This window comes from Nematolebias whitei, chromosome 18 (genome assembly GCF_014905685.2).
Source record: "Nematolebias whitei isolate Nwh7 chromosome 18, NemWhi1, whole genome shotgun sequence".
Classification (NCBI taxonomy): domain Eukaryota; kingdom Metazoa; phylum Chordata; class Actinopteri; order Cyprinodontiformes; family Rivulidae; genus Nematolebias; species Nematolebias whitei.
The window spans coordinates 34,245,646-34,259,465 of record NC_056515.1 but is presented as its reverse complement, the minus strand read 5'-3'; the positions used below and the strand labels follow the sequence as shown (position 1 = coordinate 34,259,465).

General features: G+C 37.6%; 1 protein-coding gene across 1 annotated transcript in view; it reads left to right on the top strand.

The window, feature by feature from the left end:
* The window catches only part of grin3a (glutamate receptor, ionotropic, N-methyl-D-aspartate 3A), a 63,551-nt gene that overhangs the window by 37,081 nt on the left and 12,650 nt on the right, over positions 1-13,820 (top strand). Inside the window, exons 3-9 of the mRNA XM_037692296.1 lie at positions 108-777; positions 1,357-1,740; positions 3,440-3,585; positions 7,429-7,544; positions 10,052-10,203; positions 12,924-13,085; positions 13,394-13,461. Of these exons, the coding sequence (XP_037548224.1) occupies positions 108-777; positions 1,357-1,740; positions 3,440-3,585; positions 7,429-7,544; positions 10,052-10,203; positions 12,924-13,085; positions 13,394-13,461 (1,698 nt within the window). The remainder of the gene's footprint in view (positions 1-107; positions 778-1,356; positions 1,741-3,439; positions 3,586-7,428; positions 7,545-10,051; positions 10,204-12,923; positions 13,086-13,393; positions 13,462-13,820) is intronic.

Sequence of the window (13,820 nt, the reverse complement as noted above, 5' to 3'; positions counted from 1 at the left end):
TTTTTCCTCTAACTTTTGTATTATTTTTTTCCCATCCCTTTTTCACTACTCAACTTTCTCTGTTTCTTTATCCACCTTGGTAATTTCTTTCTAATTATTCCCCTCAGATTTATGGCCAACACGTCGTTTGAGGGCCAGAGCGGGTTCATATCCAGAGAAAGTCACAGTCAGAATATCATCTCTGAGGCTCATCATTACATCTGGTCCCTCCAGCTGGACCCTCTTGGCCAGCCAACTTGGACTCGTTTGGGACGCTGGCGAAAAGGGAAGGTTCTGCTGGACCAAGGTGCCTGGCCAAACCATCAAGGCTCTGGAGGTGCAGGAGACTGGCACCGTTCTACACGTTTGCACATGCGAGTGGTGACACTGGTGGAGCACCCTTTTGTATTTACCCGTGAGGTAGACGGAGATGGGATGTGCCCTGCTGGTCAACTTTGTTTGGACCCACTCACAAATAAAACTTCAGTTTTGCAAAGACTTTTCCAGAACCTTGGAGGACCTAATGGATCTGTTTCTACAGACCTCAAAAAATGTTGTTACGGCTACTGCATTGACTTGTTGGAAAAGCTGGCAGAGGACATTGGATTTACTTTTGACCTATACATTGTTGGCGATGGGAAGTATGGTGGGTTCAAGAATGGTCGCTGGACAGGACTGGTGGGAGATCTGCTAAGTGGTGCTGCCCACCTGGCAGTGACATCTTTTAGTATCAATTCAGCAAGGAGTCAAGTCATTGATTTCACATCTCCCTTCTTTTCCACCAGCTTGGGAATTCTGGTCAGTACTGCTTTTCTCAATCTCTTTTTGTATTGTTAGATTCTTTTCTCTCCTTTTCTCATTCCTCATTTCTGTCATTTTTTGGTCCACCTCTCTTTGCTGTGTCAATGACCTTGCCTAAACTCTCTCTGCTTGGTATGCTGGTGGTCACTATCAATATGGCAGAGTTGCATTACTATGAGCCCAACATTATTGGGCTATAATGCAATTCCTCTTGTGGGGCTTCTCTGGTGAGCGCCCAGCATTGTGGGATGACTCTATTATAACAATTACTTTACGATGTTTCACCAGCTGACAGACATGCTGATGGTTGTATTCATTTTCTCCACTCTTACTTCTATAAATTGCCACTGCAGAAGTAAAAGTTGCATTTAATTTACAGTAAATGTTTTTAATAGCTTTGTCTTTAAATTGTCCTTTTTTTAAGATTTATCTGTATCTGCTTTAAAAGGTCTTCTTTTTTTTGCCTTGTTAGATTTTTTTTCTTCTTTCAGCTTTAGGTAAAAATACCATCAATCTGGAAATCTAGTCATATCATATGGTTTGTAAAGGTTTTCCCATCCTGTGTCCCCTTCCCAGGTTCGTACTCGTGACACTGCAGCGCCCATCGGCGCATTCATGTGGCCTCTCCATTGGTCCATGTGGCTCGGCATCTTTGTCTCCCTCCATGTCACCGCCATCTTCCTCACCCTGTATGAGTGGCACAGCCCTTTTGGGATGACACCACGTGGGCGCAACCGCGACCGTGTGTTCTCCTTCTCTTCAGCACTTAACGTGTGCTATGCCATCCTCTTTGGGAGAACAGTGGCCATCAAGCCTCCAAAGTGCTGGACTGGTCGGCTGCTGATGAACCTCTGGGCCATCTTCTGTCTTTTCTGTCTGTCCACCTACACTGCTAATCTGGCTGCTGTCATGGTCGGGGAGAAAACCTATGAGCAACTGTCAGGGATACATGATCCAAAGGTACATTATAACAACAACAATGTACATGTAGCCATATTCAATGGTTACTCTTGAAAATTTGCTCCTTTGAAATGTTTTAAGTAAAAATTATCCAAATGATCCAAATCAAAATAAGTTATTTTAAAGGCTTCATGTTATGCTCATAACTGTAGAAAAGAACATATGTAAAGTCATATGATGTGTATTTGTGTATGAATTTAATTACACCTTATGTCAGTCAGCATGCATGTTGCACTCTGTTTTTGCAATGCAATGAAAGAGTAAAGACTAACTTTTTTTTACATTTTGTCCTGAAACAACCACAAACATCCCAATTTTGAATTGGGATTTTATGAGACAGCCCAACTCAAAGTAGGATATGAATGTTAATTGGAAAGACACATGGGTTACACTGCATACCACACAACACATGTATGTCTGCCAAAACTGAGAGACCATGCAAGGAGAGCATTATTCTGAAAATCAGTAAAAAAGCCAATGGTAACTATGGGAGAACTGCAGAATAACTTAGCTCAGATGGAACAGAGGAGAACTATCAGTTGTAAACTTCACAAATTAGGCTTGTATGGAGGGATAACAAAAAGAAAGCCATGACATGACCTGTTTGTGTTTGCCACAAGTCATGTAGGGAAAAAAGCAAACATGTGGAAGAAAGAGTTCTGCTTAGACAAAACCAAAATTGAACTTTTGGGCCTAAATGCGAAGCACTATGTGTGGAGGAAAACTATCACAAATTACCCACTATAACACATTAAAACATGGTGGTTGCAGCATCATCCTGTTGGGGTGCTTTTCTTCAGAACGGACATGGAAGCTGGTCAAAGTTTATTGAAAGACTAATGGAGCTAAATACAGGGCAATTCTGACAGAAAGCTTACAAGAGACTTGAGACTGGGGTGGAAGATTGCCTTCCAACAGATCAATGACCCAAAACATTCAGCCAAAGGTACAACAAAAGTGTTTAGATTGAAGAATATTAATGTGTTTGAATGTCCCTGGACCTGAAGTCCCCATGACCCAACCACAGGTAAGTGATAGAAGAAGAATTGATAGATGGATGGTGAATGACCCAGTCACAGTCCAGACCTAAACCCAACTGTGTATCTCTTGCTATGTTAAAGTTTATTCAGATGCTCTCCATCCAATATTACTGAGCTATTAAGCTATATTGTAAATAGGAATGTCCAGAAAATTAAACTTCTAGATGTGAAAGACTAGTGGAGACACTCAAAAAGACTTGCTGCTAAACCAGAGAGAAAGGTGGTTCTACAAATAATTGATTCGGGGATGCTGATTACAAATGTGTGTCAACACTTTTCAGAATTTTTTTTTATGGGAAAATCATGTAGCATGATTGTTCTTCACTTCACAAACATAGACTGCTTTGTGTCATTCTATTCCATAATATCCAAGTAAAATACTTTGAAGTTTGTGGTTGTAATGTGACAGAATGTGGAAAAGTTCAAATGGGTGTTAATCCTTTTTTAAGGCACTGTATTATTTAATTATCCTGCCACTGTTTTGGTAATTGAGCCCAATTGGTTCATTATTTTCTTAAAATACAACTATACAAAGAGTCAGAAGGTTCAAGACAAAAAGGAAAGAAATTATACAAAAGAACTATGAATGATGAATGAAAAGAAATTATGAGCCATTATTGTAAAAACTGAAATCTTGGTTTCTTTCTTCTTCCCTGCAGTTGCACCATCCCTCTCAGGGATTTCGCTTCGCTACTGTAAGAGAAAGCAGCGCTGAAGATTATGTCAAGAAGAGTTTCCCAGAAATGCATGAGTATATGAGAAGGTTCAATGTCCCAGCAACACCAGACGGCATACATAACCTCAAGTAAGGCAATAAGTCACATGCAGAGAATAAATGCATGTCCAGATCACATACCCAAGTCAGGAGATCTAGAGTCTGCCGTCATATTTTTTATATAAAATATTCAGTCAACTGAGGTATCATTTTCTCTCATTAAAAATTTTGGGGGGTTACACAGAAAAATAAACTTTATTGTCCTTGATAAAATAGAAAACATGTGAATGTCCATGAAATGTCAACCAGTTTCTGAAAAAGAAGAAAAGCATTAATTCCTGTTGCTGTCAGTACCCACCACAGGCCTGTCTGTTTGCATTCAGATCCCACCCTCCTCCTTTACCCTGCCACTGCTGTCATCGTAAAGCTGCTTCAACATTCAACTGACAACCCCATGGTGCAGAGCAGAAAATAGTGAGAAAAGGCAGGTGGATTGCAGGTCATAGCAAAGACACCATCTAAAGAAACATCATGCATCTTCTTAAATTCATTTATTGAGCTTACTAAATGGAAAACGGAGATCTGAAGGAATAATGTAATCTTTAAGGAATTACAGCTTGGCATTAAGACATCAAGCATGCACACGTGCTGCAGAACATCCCTCACTGACGTATTTCTTACCATGGCCAAATATACAAATCAGTTATTCAGTTTAACTAAATTAGACTCATATGGTTTAACAGGATAATCAATGTGAATGTTTCCTGTAGATAGAGGCAGAAATGTCAACCTGAAAAAATGGAAAACTAATAAAAAAGGAATTTTCAGTCTTCTACTGAAGCTTACACTTTGGGCATTAAGAAGGCATTAACTACCGGAGTTTTCGCCGTACATGTCGCACCACCCTATAAGTCACATTAGTCCAAATGTGTCTAATAAAGTGGAAAAATCCATAAACATGTCCCTTTGTGATCTAAGTCGCATCTATTATGTGTCACCACTGATGCATCGTGTTTGTTACGTGTCACCACTGACAACCTGGAAATGTAGGCCGGTGATGTGACAAAAAATTGATTGGCTGCCAAATGGTGGCCACGGGAGCGGGCACGGGAGGACTTTAACAAGAATTTAACAAGATTAACAATTAAAAAGAATTATTTGTTTGCTCAAAATTATAGCAAAGGTGTGTCTCAGTCTAACTTTTCCTTAATAAATGCACTTTGACGATCAAATCAGCTGTATTTCAAAAGCCGATCTGTGGCTGCGGGATCATGCACGGGAGGACTTGCTGTGCATTTCTTTGAAATTTAACAAGATAAGCACCTAAAACAATTATTTGTTTGATCGACATTATAGCAAAGGTGTGTCTCAGTTGAACGTTTACTTATGAATGCACTTTAATGGTCAAATTAGCTGCATTTCACCAGGGTGGTGCAGCGAAATAAAGCTGATTTGGCAGTTGCTCCAGGCGTGCTGGACAAAGGTGGCATCTATGGCAAGCAGATTGTGTCATTAATTATCCTATTAGATGACACAACGGCATGCCATACTCTTGAATGCCATCTAGTGGCTGAAAATGGTAGTGTTCAATATTTTCAGTTAGAATGAATGAAAACGGTCATATCTCAGCCAAAAATTGGTTTATAAATATGGAAAAAAATCCATAAATAAGTCGCTTTGGTGTAAAAGTCGCAGGGCATGCTAATTATGCAAAAAAAAAAAAAGTGGCTTATAGGCCAAAAAATATGGTATATCACAAATTGATTCAATGTATGCAATTTCAACGTACAAGAGACCATGATGCATTGAAACTTCTCATGCTACTGGATATTTAAGAAGCTGGAAATTACTTGGTGTCATCTATTTATGTTCCTGTACATTAGGTTTTGCTGATCAGTTTGAAACTAATGTCCACAATTCAAATGCTAAATGTGTAATAAATAAATACATCCATATGTACATACATAAAATGGACAACAATTCCACCCCCCAAAAAATAAAAAATAAATCATTCTGATAGATTGGAAGAAGTTAATTGACAAAATCATCATCAACTTTCAGGAAACAGTTCAAATGTGTCTCATGAGGAACAGCTCATTTTAAATGTTCATATTAGACAACTTGTCACACTTTGTGTTTTACAGCATAAACTTATAGACGCTATCAATTCAAAGTACATGGAAAACACAATCATGTCACTTTATTTTGGGCCACATGGATTGATAAATGTCCAATTTAGGAAAGTGGTTCAAATTATCAGGAGAAATATACTTCAGTTCAGGGAGATAAATAAAAAAACATGTATTTCATCTTTATGTCATTTCAACTTCAGCTAGAGTTGCACTCGGGTCGAAGTAATTCGAACCGACCCGGCCCCAACCCATAGCCATCATCTCCGAACCCCACCCGATTCAATGAATTAACAGTAATTACAGGTCCGAACCCCAAAAAACCCTCAATATTTTTAATTAAGCTTTGACTGCTTATACCACTGACTATTATTAACCGTTGGTGGATGCGCACAGCTGAGGGGGCCGAAGATCAGAGCTGAGGAACCATCAAAGCGCATTAAATGCTTTACCTGCTTCTGCCTGCATCCTGCTCTGACATGTCAGATATTTTGTGATCTCACCTGTTTGGGTCATCGGCCGCATGCATCCGCTGAGTGCAGCGGCTGAATGAACGTCCATTTGGGCTGATGGATCGTTGGCAGTAGTCCATCTGAAGCTTAACTGAACTTTTTACCTCTTTCAACCGGCCGGTCAGCGTGCGGTGAAATGGCCACGTGTGGCAGGTGCAGTATGGCAAGCCATGTTCGCATATATTGGATCGTCGGCCGTGCGCTTTCCAGATGCAATAATAAGCCCAACACCGACCCGGCCCACACATTAAGCACATTATTATGGCCCAGCCTGGTCTGAATCTGGCTCGGGTGGGGCCGGGCTCCGAGTTTGGGTTCGAAATGACAGCTCTAACTGCTTCAGCTACACATCAGGCTGCATTTGCTGTTTCTCAGAAGTTTGTTTGTAGTGGCAAATTTTCATCAAACCTATTTTTTCCACTCCACTTAATAAACAAAACCACTTGCTATTATTACTCTAATCAAGTCTTATCACAACTACAAATTGTATTGCTGCCTTTTTTTTTTCCTCAAGATTGCAATTATGATTTTCCAGTTGTCAAAAATGCTTTATAAATGGAAGCTGCAAACTGTGTCAACATGAAATAATTTTAAAAAATCCTACATGTGGACAGAAAATGAAAGAAGGGTTTCAAACATTGTCTTTGATAAGAACTAAAACCAACAATAAAGCTTGAAAAAGTATGTTTTTTAGGATTTATATCTTAGTGGACTCTAGCTTCAAGAACAGATTTTAGAATTAACTTGTTAAAGCCGCTCTGAGAGTGTTGCAAATTAATATTTCAGCCTTGTGCAGCTGACTTGTGAAGAATACAAATAAATTGGCAAAACTTGTAGACAGTCTGACTTTTACAGGCAGGCGGCCAACAAAAAGCTCTGGGAAAAATTCTGCAAAGTTTATGTGGCGCTCAGACAAGGCAAGACTTGTGACGATAGGTACTGAATCATGTGTCACCCACATTCTGTAATTGTTTGATGCTTTGTGTAAAACTTGAAAAAAAAACACACATAAGGTCCAGTTTACTTCAGTATCTTAATTTTTTCCCCTTGAAATGTTATGGTCAGTTGGTGTTTTTGACAAGATTGGGCTAAAACCAAAGCAATTTACATCAGAACCCAAAAAGGGGCTAGCTAGCACATTTTTTTTTGTATTAATTCTGCTAACGTTTCTTATTTTTTCACGTATAAGACACAAGTTTAATCTTATTTCATATGCATTGCACAGCCTTGGGATCCATGCGTTGTCCTTGTATTAAAAACTCAAAATAGTGTTATTTTCTGTACAATTCCAGGGCTGACCCTCAGAAGCTGGATGCATTCATCATGGATAAAGCTCTGTTGGACTACGAGGTCTCTATTGATGCAGACTGTAAAACACTCACAGTTGGAAAACCCTTTGCAATAGAAGGTAAATCCTAAAAAAATTATAAAGCAAAAAAACAACAACATGCTATTCTCATCCTGGACAATTTCTTATTATTAGATTTGTTTCTGTATTGTGAGTTTATTTTAAAAAAATATGCATTGCATTCAGAAGTATGATCACATCTTAGGCATTAAATGCAAGTAGAAAGTGAACAATAGTTCTCTGCTTTGTTTGGCACGTTCTTGTGTTCCATTGTTACAGCCACAAATTCATAAAATGGATGAACTTTGTACATTTGACAAAATGTATTCTGTTCAGTCCAGCCTCAAGTAGTTCCTTTTCTCTAACAATGTCTTAAAGGCATAAAAACCTGAATGACCCCAAATGTTCTGCTTTTGAAGACAGACAAGACTGAGGTTTTGGTTTTTGGACCTGATCATAGGAATAAATGTTTCAGTCCTTCGCCCTCCTTGGATGGCATTAATCTGTCCTCCAGCTCTAATGTTAAAAATATTGGTGCTATTTTTGATCAGGACATGTCTTTTATCCCCCACATTAAAAAACGTTACTAGAACCGCCTTATTCCACCTGTGTAATACTAAACTTAGAAATATCTTATTTTAAAATGATGCAGAAAAACTGGTTCACGCATTTGTCATGTCTAGACTGGACTATTGCAATGATTTGTTATCTGGGTGTTCAAATACTTCTTTAAAACATCTTCATTTAATCCAAAATGCTGCTGCCAGAGTCTTAACCGGAGATGGTAGGAGAGATCGTATCTCTCCTGTTTTAGCTTCTCTCCATTGGCTCCCTGTCAAATTCAGAATAGAGTTCAAAATCTTACTTCTAATCTATAAAGCTCTCAACAACCTAGCTCCATCTTATATTTGAGATCTTACTGTTCCATATTTTCCTAACAGAGCACTTCGCTCTCAGACTGCAGGCTTAATCATGGTTCCTAAAGTTTCCAAGAGCAGAATGGGAGGAAGATCTTTCAGTTATCAGGCTCCTCTCTTGTGGAACCAACTTCCAGTTTCTGTCTGTGAGGCTGACACATTGTCCAGTTTTAAGACTGGGATTAAGACTTTCCTTTTTGATAAATCCTATAATTAGGGTTGGCCTATTATGCTGCTTTAAGCTGAGACTACTAGAGGACAAATTGACCTCATTTCCTTAAACAAATTGCTAAAATTTAATAGTTTTCATTGGATACTATTTCTATTTTAGCATGTGCTTATTGACCTGCCATTGTGTATCTGTTCCTCTCAAACCCAACTGGTCGAAGCAGATGACCACGTGTCCTGAGCCTGGTTCTGCTAAAAGTCTATTCCTCGTGAGGGAGTTTTTCATTTCCACTGTTGCCTCCATGTTTGCTCAAGATGAGTGATGAGTGATGGAGTTAAATTCAAAGCAGTCTGCTCCTCAGATAAATAATGTTAAATTATTTTTTTTTTATATTTAAATGTTTCTGTTCAGAGCCCTGAGCTGAATTCTGTTGTGACTTGGCGCTATATAAATGAGTTGAATTGAATTAACACATGGTTTAAAAAAAATAAACAGTCTACACAAAGTCACAAATTTAAACCTTTACGAGTTTGTCCAAAGCACATTATGTGTGTTTTAAAATCACTTATACACACACTCATACATGGGTCAAAGCCTTGAGCTTACAGCTACAAGATGATCCCTGAGTCTGCTTCAGCGTTTTCTCAAAAGGTCAAATTTGAAAAGCAGCTGCTCAACTTGGGATAAAATGTTGGGTTTTTTGTTCCAAGTCATTGGAGCAGTGCAGAAAAACTCTCATTGCATTTTTTTCCCCCGCAGAGAACAATAAAAAGCATTTATATTTGAATAATTTTATTTGACCGATGAATATTTAGAGATAAATTGATTTTAAATGAATAAATCTGAAGAATAAGTGAATAATTATTTAGAATTACTTTGAATCTGTTGATTTAAGCATCAGTCAGATTCTTCGTTTAAATTTTGTGAAGCTTTTCTTTATTACTTTTAGGCTAACAGAACACGAGAGCTTTAGAACAGCCCTAAATTTAACAATATCAATCACTCAACATTTGCACAATAGTTAATCTTTTTTGGCTTTCAAAAGCTTACATTCTCTGTTGTCTACCAGTAATCTCTGGTCCATTTAGCAAGTCTCTTCCTCCCAGTGTGTAAAACGTTCCCGTGGCACTTTCTTCCATTACAGGTCAGAGTAGCCCCAGATTCCAGTGCTGTTGTTAATTACTTAATGCACCCTTAAGCCTCCTGGATACAATGCAAATCAATCGGTGTAGCCAAAGTACTTCTGCAATTGGCTATTGCAGAATCTGTCACACTTTCTGGGCAAGCTTTGACATCCAGAGATATACAACTACCTGCTTTGTTTCAACTAAATTTATGCTAAAATGTCGGGTAAAATTGTCAAGACAGCAATGAATCTGCTCAGCAGCTTGATTAGTGAAGAAAAAGAGTGAACAGTTCATTTGGCGTCATGATAAAGTACCACTAAGAAGCAAACGCTGTCTGTGTGTTGCCACCGGCAGGTTATGGCATCGGCCTTCCTCAGAACTCTCCACTCACCTCCAACTTCTCGGAGCTTGTTAGTCAGTACAAATCCGATGGCTTCATGGACATGCTGCATGACAAATGGTACAAGGTTGTGCCCTGCGGGAAGCGCAGCTTCGCTGTGACTGAGGTGAGTGTGGCTGGTGTTGGGTTGACACAGGAAATTGTATTTCAATTAACTTTTTTTTTTTATGTGTAGACAATGAAAGTACCATTTAATTTACATTTCACTGCTCGATACTGATAAACTGTTTGCATTTAAAATTAATGTACCGTATTTTACGGACTATAAGGCGCACCGGTTTATAAGGTGCATTAAGCAAAAGGAAAACATTTTGACAGGTTTTTGAGCGCCATGTACCACACAAAATTGGTTGGAGGTCCGTAAGCGCAACCAGAATTAATATGTAAGGCGCACCAGATTATAAGGCTCACTGTTGATTTTTGAGAATATTAAAGGATTTTAAGTGTGCCTTATAGTCCCAAAAATACAGTATAGAAACAAATATCTTTAATGAGAAAATAGTGTTTGATTGTTTTTAACTTTCATTACTGGAGGTTTGTACTGTAGTTCAACTAGTATACACGTTTCAGAATTCAATTTCTGGTGTCTAAAGTCTTCATGGACAGTAACTGCTCTGGTCTAAACCAGACTCTGGCCTCTGACCCTTCAGCAGGAAATAAACGTTGTGTTGCTATTACTGCTTCTTCTAAGCAATCGAAAACCGAATCCCATTTACCTCAAACTTAATGGAAAAAAATACAAGGATTCCACAGAGAAATGGGATATCTCCTTGAGAAATACACACAAAAATATAGTTATGTTTGCATCAGACTTTATGTGCCAATGTTATGCTTTATTAAAAAGAATGACAATACCAAATGTAGTAAAGTATGTTCGATTACATAAAAGTAGAGATTACAGTGGTTGTGACATTGTTCACTTTTTTATACTCTTTAAGGATAACACACAATGATAGCAAATAAAATACTTTAAAATACATTCAGCTAGACATTACATTGTGGTTTTTTTTTTTTTTTTTTTGTGCCTGTGAACGTTGTTTATAAAAATAAAATATTAATATTTGTGGGCAGATTTACACGCTCAGGTCATACATGTTGTTTCATTTGAGCCCCTAAAAAAACAAAAAGAAACAAACATTTATTTATTTTTTTAAATGTACAGCCAGCAGATTTTAAAATTCATAACACTCCTCATATGAGGTTCAAGTGAAACATTCATGAAGCTGAAAACAGGTTATCCAAATAAACAAATAGCACTTTATTAATCAGAAAATTAAGTTATTTAGTTAAATGAATAATGAAGGTGGACCATAATGTTAGTCAACCGTGTTTGTCAACAAAATATCCCATGAACCAAAGGCTGGATTGTAATGAAACTTGCAGTAAATTATCATTGAATGTAAATCTACAGCTGATTAACTCCATTCAAGATGGCCGCCACCGCCAATTGACCACATGGAACATAAAAATGTTTGCAGCTTGACTATCTCACTAATTAAATGTGACTTTGAAACCGCCAAAAGGCTTTGAATTGTTAAAAAAATTAACACTGTTTTTGTACAATGGTTATATTTTACTGTTTGTTATTGATTCCCGCACTGCTTGACAGTTGATTTATACTGATCAGTTACATCATATTAATCAGCACTTACCTGGGAATGGGAGCATATGCTCCGTTCTAAATGTATAAACTCTGAATGTAAATTAGAAACTTGTGGGACTCATATCAGTAGCAGAAGGGGTACATAGTGATTCAGTCTCGCAAATGTGAGCCATTTTCCAGCGAGATGTGCTGGAGATTCTATCTACAGCTGCAGACATCCAAATTGCTCCAGGTACATTTCATTTTTCAGCATCACAACACCGTCTGCCGAAAGTTATAGCAAAGAGAGCTGCTCAAACTAAAATATCTGCTTTATCTCTGTGCCATTGACTGTCATAAACAGCTATGTCACACTGGTGCCTTGCAAAATTCTCAAGGTGGCACACAAGTAGATTTGAAATTACAGATAGTTTCCAATTCTAAACATTTTCTTTTTTTTTTATGGTTATTTTGAATTTAAACTCTGTCATACACTCACCTTCTCTGGTTTAGAATGAAAGGTGGACACAAACAGGGCTTTTTATTTTTTATCAATTACTCATACGTCTGGCTCCAACCATAACTTACTTTAAATAAATTGATCTAGTTTGATGTAACAAAACCCATAATAACCAACCAAAGGCACAATACAGAACTATTTAACATTAGAAGATCAAGCTTAATATTTTTATTATGTAAATGGTGAATTAAAGGAATGGGAAAATACAAAGTAAGTGGAAAAACTAAATCATTGTTGTGTTTTAACAATACTGTCACTTTTTGACAACTATGTGAAGTAATGTTAAATAAAAGCAAAAGGAAGTAGCGGGTAAAGATGATGGATGGATGGATTATTGGCTTGTCGTTAGTTATGCCGGACCTGAGCGTACCATATTTTTGGGACTATAAGCTGCACTGAAAATCCTTTTTTTTTTTTTTTTTAAATCAAAAGTGGGCCGTATGTATTAATTCTGGTCGTGCTTACTGACCTTGAACCAATTTCATGTGGTACAACAGAACAATGTTGAGTTATTGTGAATGAGTTGAATAAAGTTTGACTTATCTGACTGTTTTTTGTTTTGCTTAATGCGCCTTATAATCTAGTGCACCTTATAGTACGAAAAAAAAAGGGTATTTAGAAATCAGATTTGAACCTTTAAATTAAAGGTTTGAGAAGATTTTCTCTATGTCTTTGTCTCACTTAAAACCTTTCTCCTCTTTGGTTCTGCCTTCCTTTCACCCAGACTCTACAGATGGGTATAAAGCATTTCTCTGGTCTGTTCGTGATGCTGTGTGTGGGCGTGGCCTTATCTCTCCTAACCACTATAGCGGAACATATTGTGTACAAGCTGGTGATCCCACGGGTCAAGGAGCCACATTCCCATTACTGGCTGCACACTAGTCAGGTATCGACCAACACAAAGGACATCAGAGTATGAGTGAGCACATCACTCTTTCAGTCGTAAGCTGACTTTAGTACAGACAGCAGAGGTGTTATTAAGGGAATGTCTACAAGCTCTGCTCGAAGTAATAAACTTTTCAATTGAGTAAAAAAAAAACTATGAGCAAGGTACCATTTATAAAGAAGGAAACAAATCTTGCCAATGATTGGTTGTTGCTGCCCGTGCTAAACGCATATATATTTTTAGTTTATTTTAAGTTAATTTCCAATAAACATGGGACAGCTGATGTTTTTTTTTTTGTTTTTTTCCAGAGATTACACCGAGCACTCAACTCCGTCTTCAATGACAAACTACCAACTGTAGCCAAGCATGAAAAAAGGTAATGCTTATTGTCAATGTGTTTGTTGTCCAAAAGTCTGAACCTAGTGCAGCTTAAATTTAGCAAAATAAACATTGTAGAGTTAAATCACTGCATGACCTCAGTAAGACGATAATTGGATTTTTTTTTTTTTTTTGCTAAGTTGATTTGAGATCAATTCAACACTGAAATGACAGAACAGCATGCAAACGAAGCTCACATGTGAAATAATTATTTTTTATCCCTTCAGTACTTTTTGTTTTAACTAGGGACTTAAGCTCATTAAAATGTTGTCAAGCATAAACTCATAAAAAATGGCTTTGCTTCTGTTTTCAAGCAGCTACTAAATAGCTATAAAGTATATATATATATATATATAT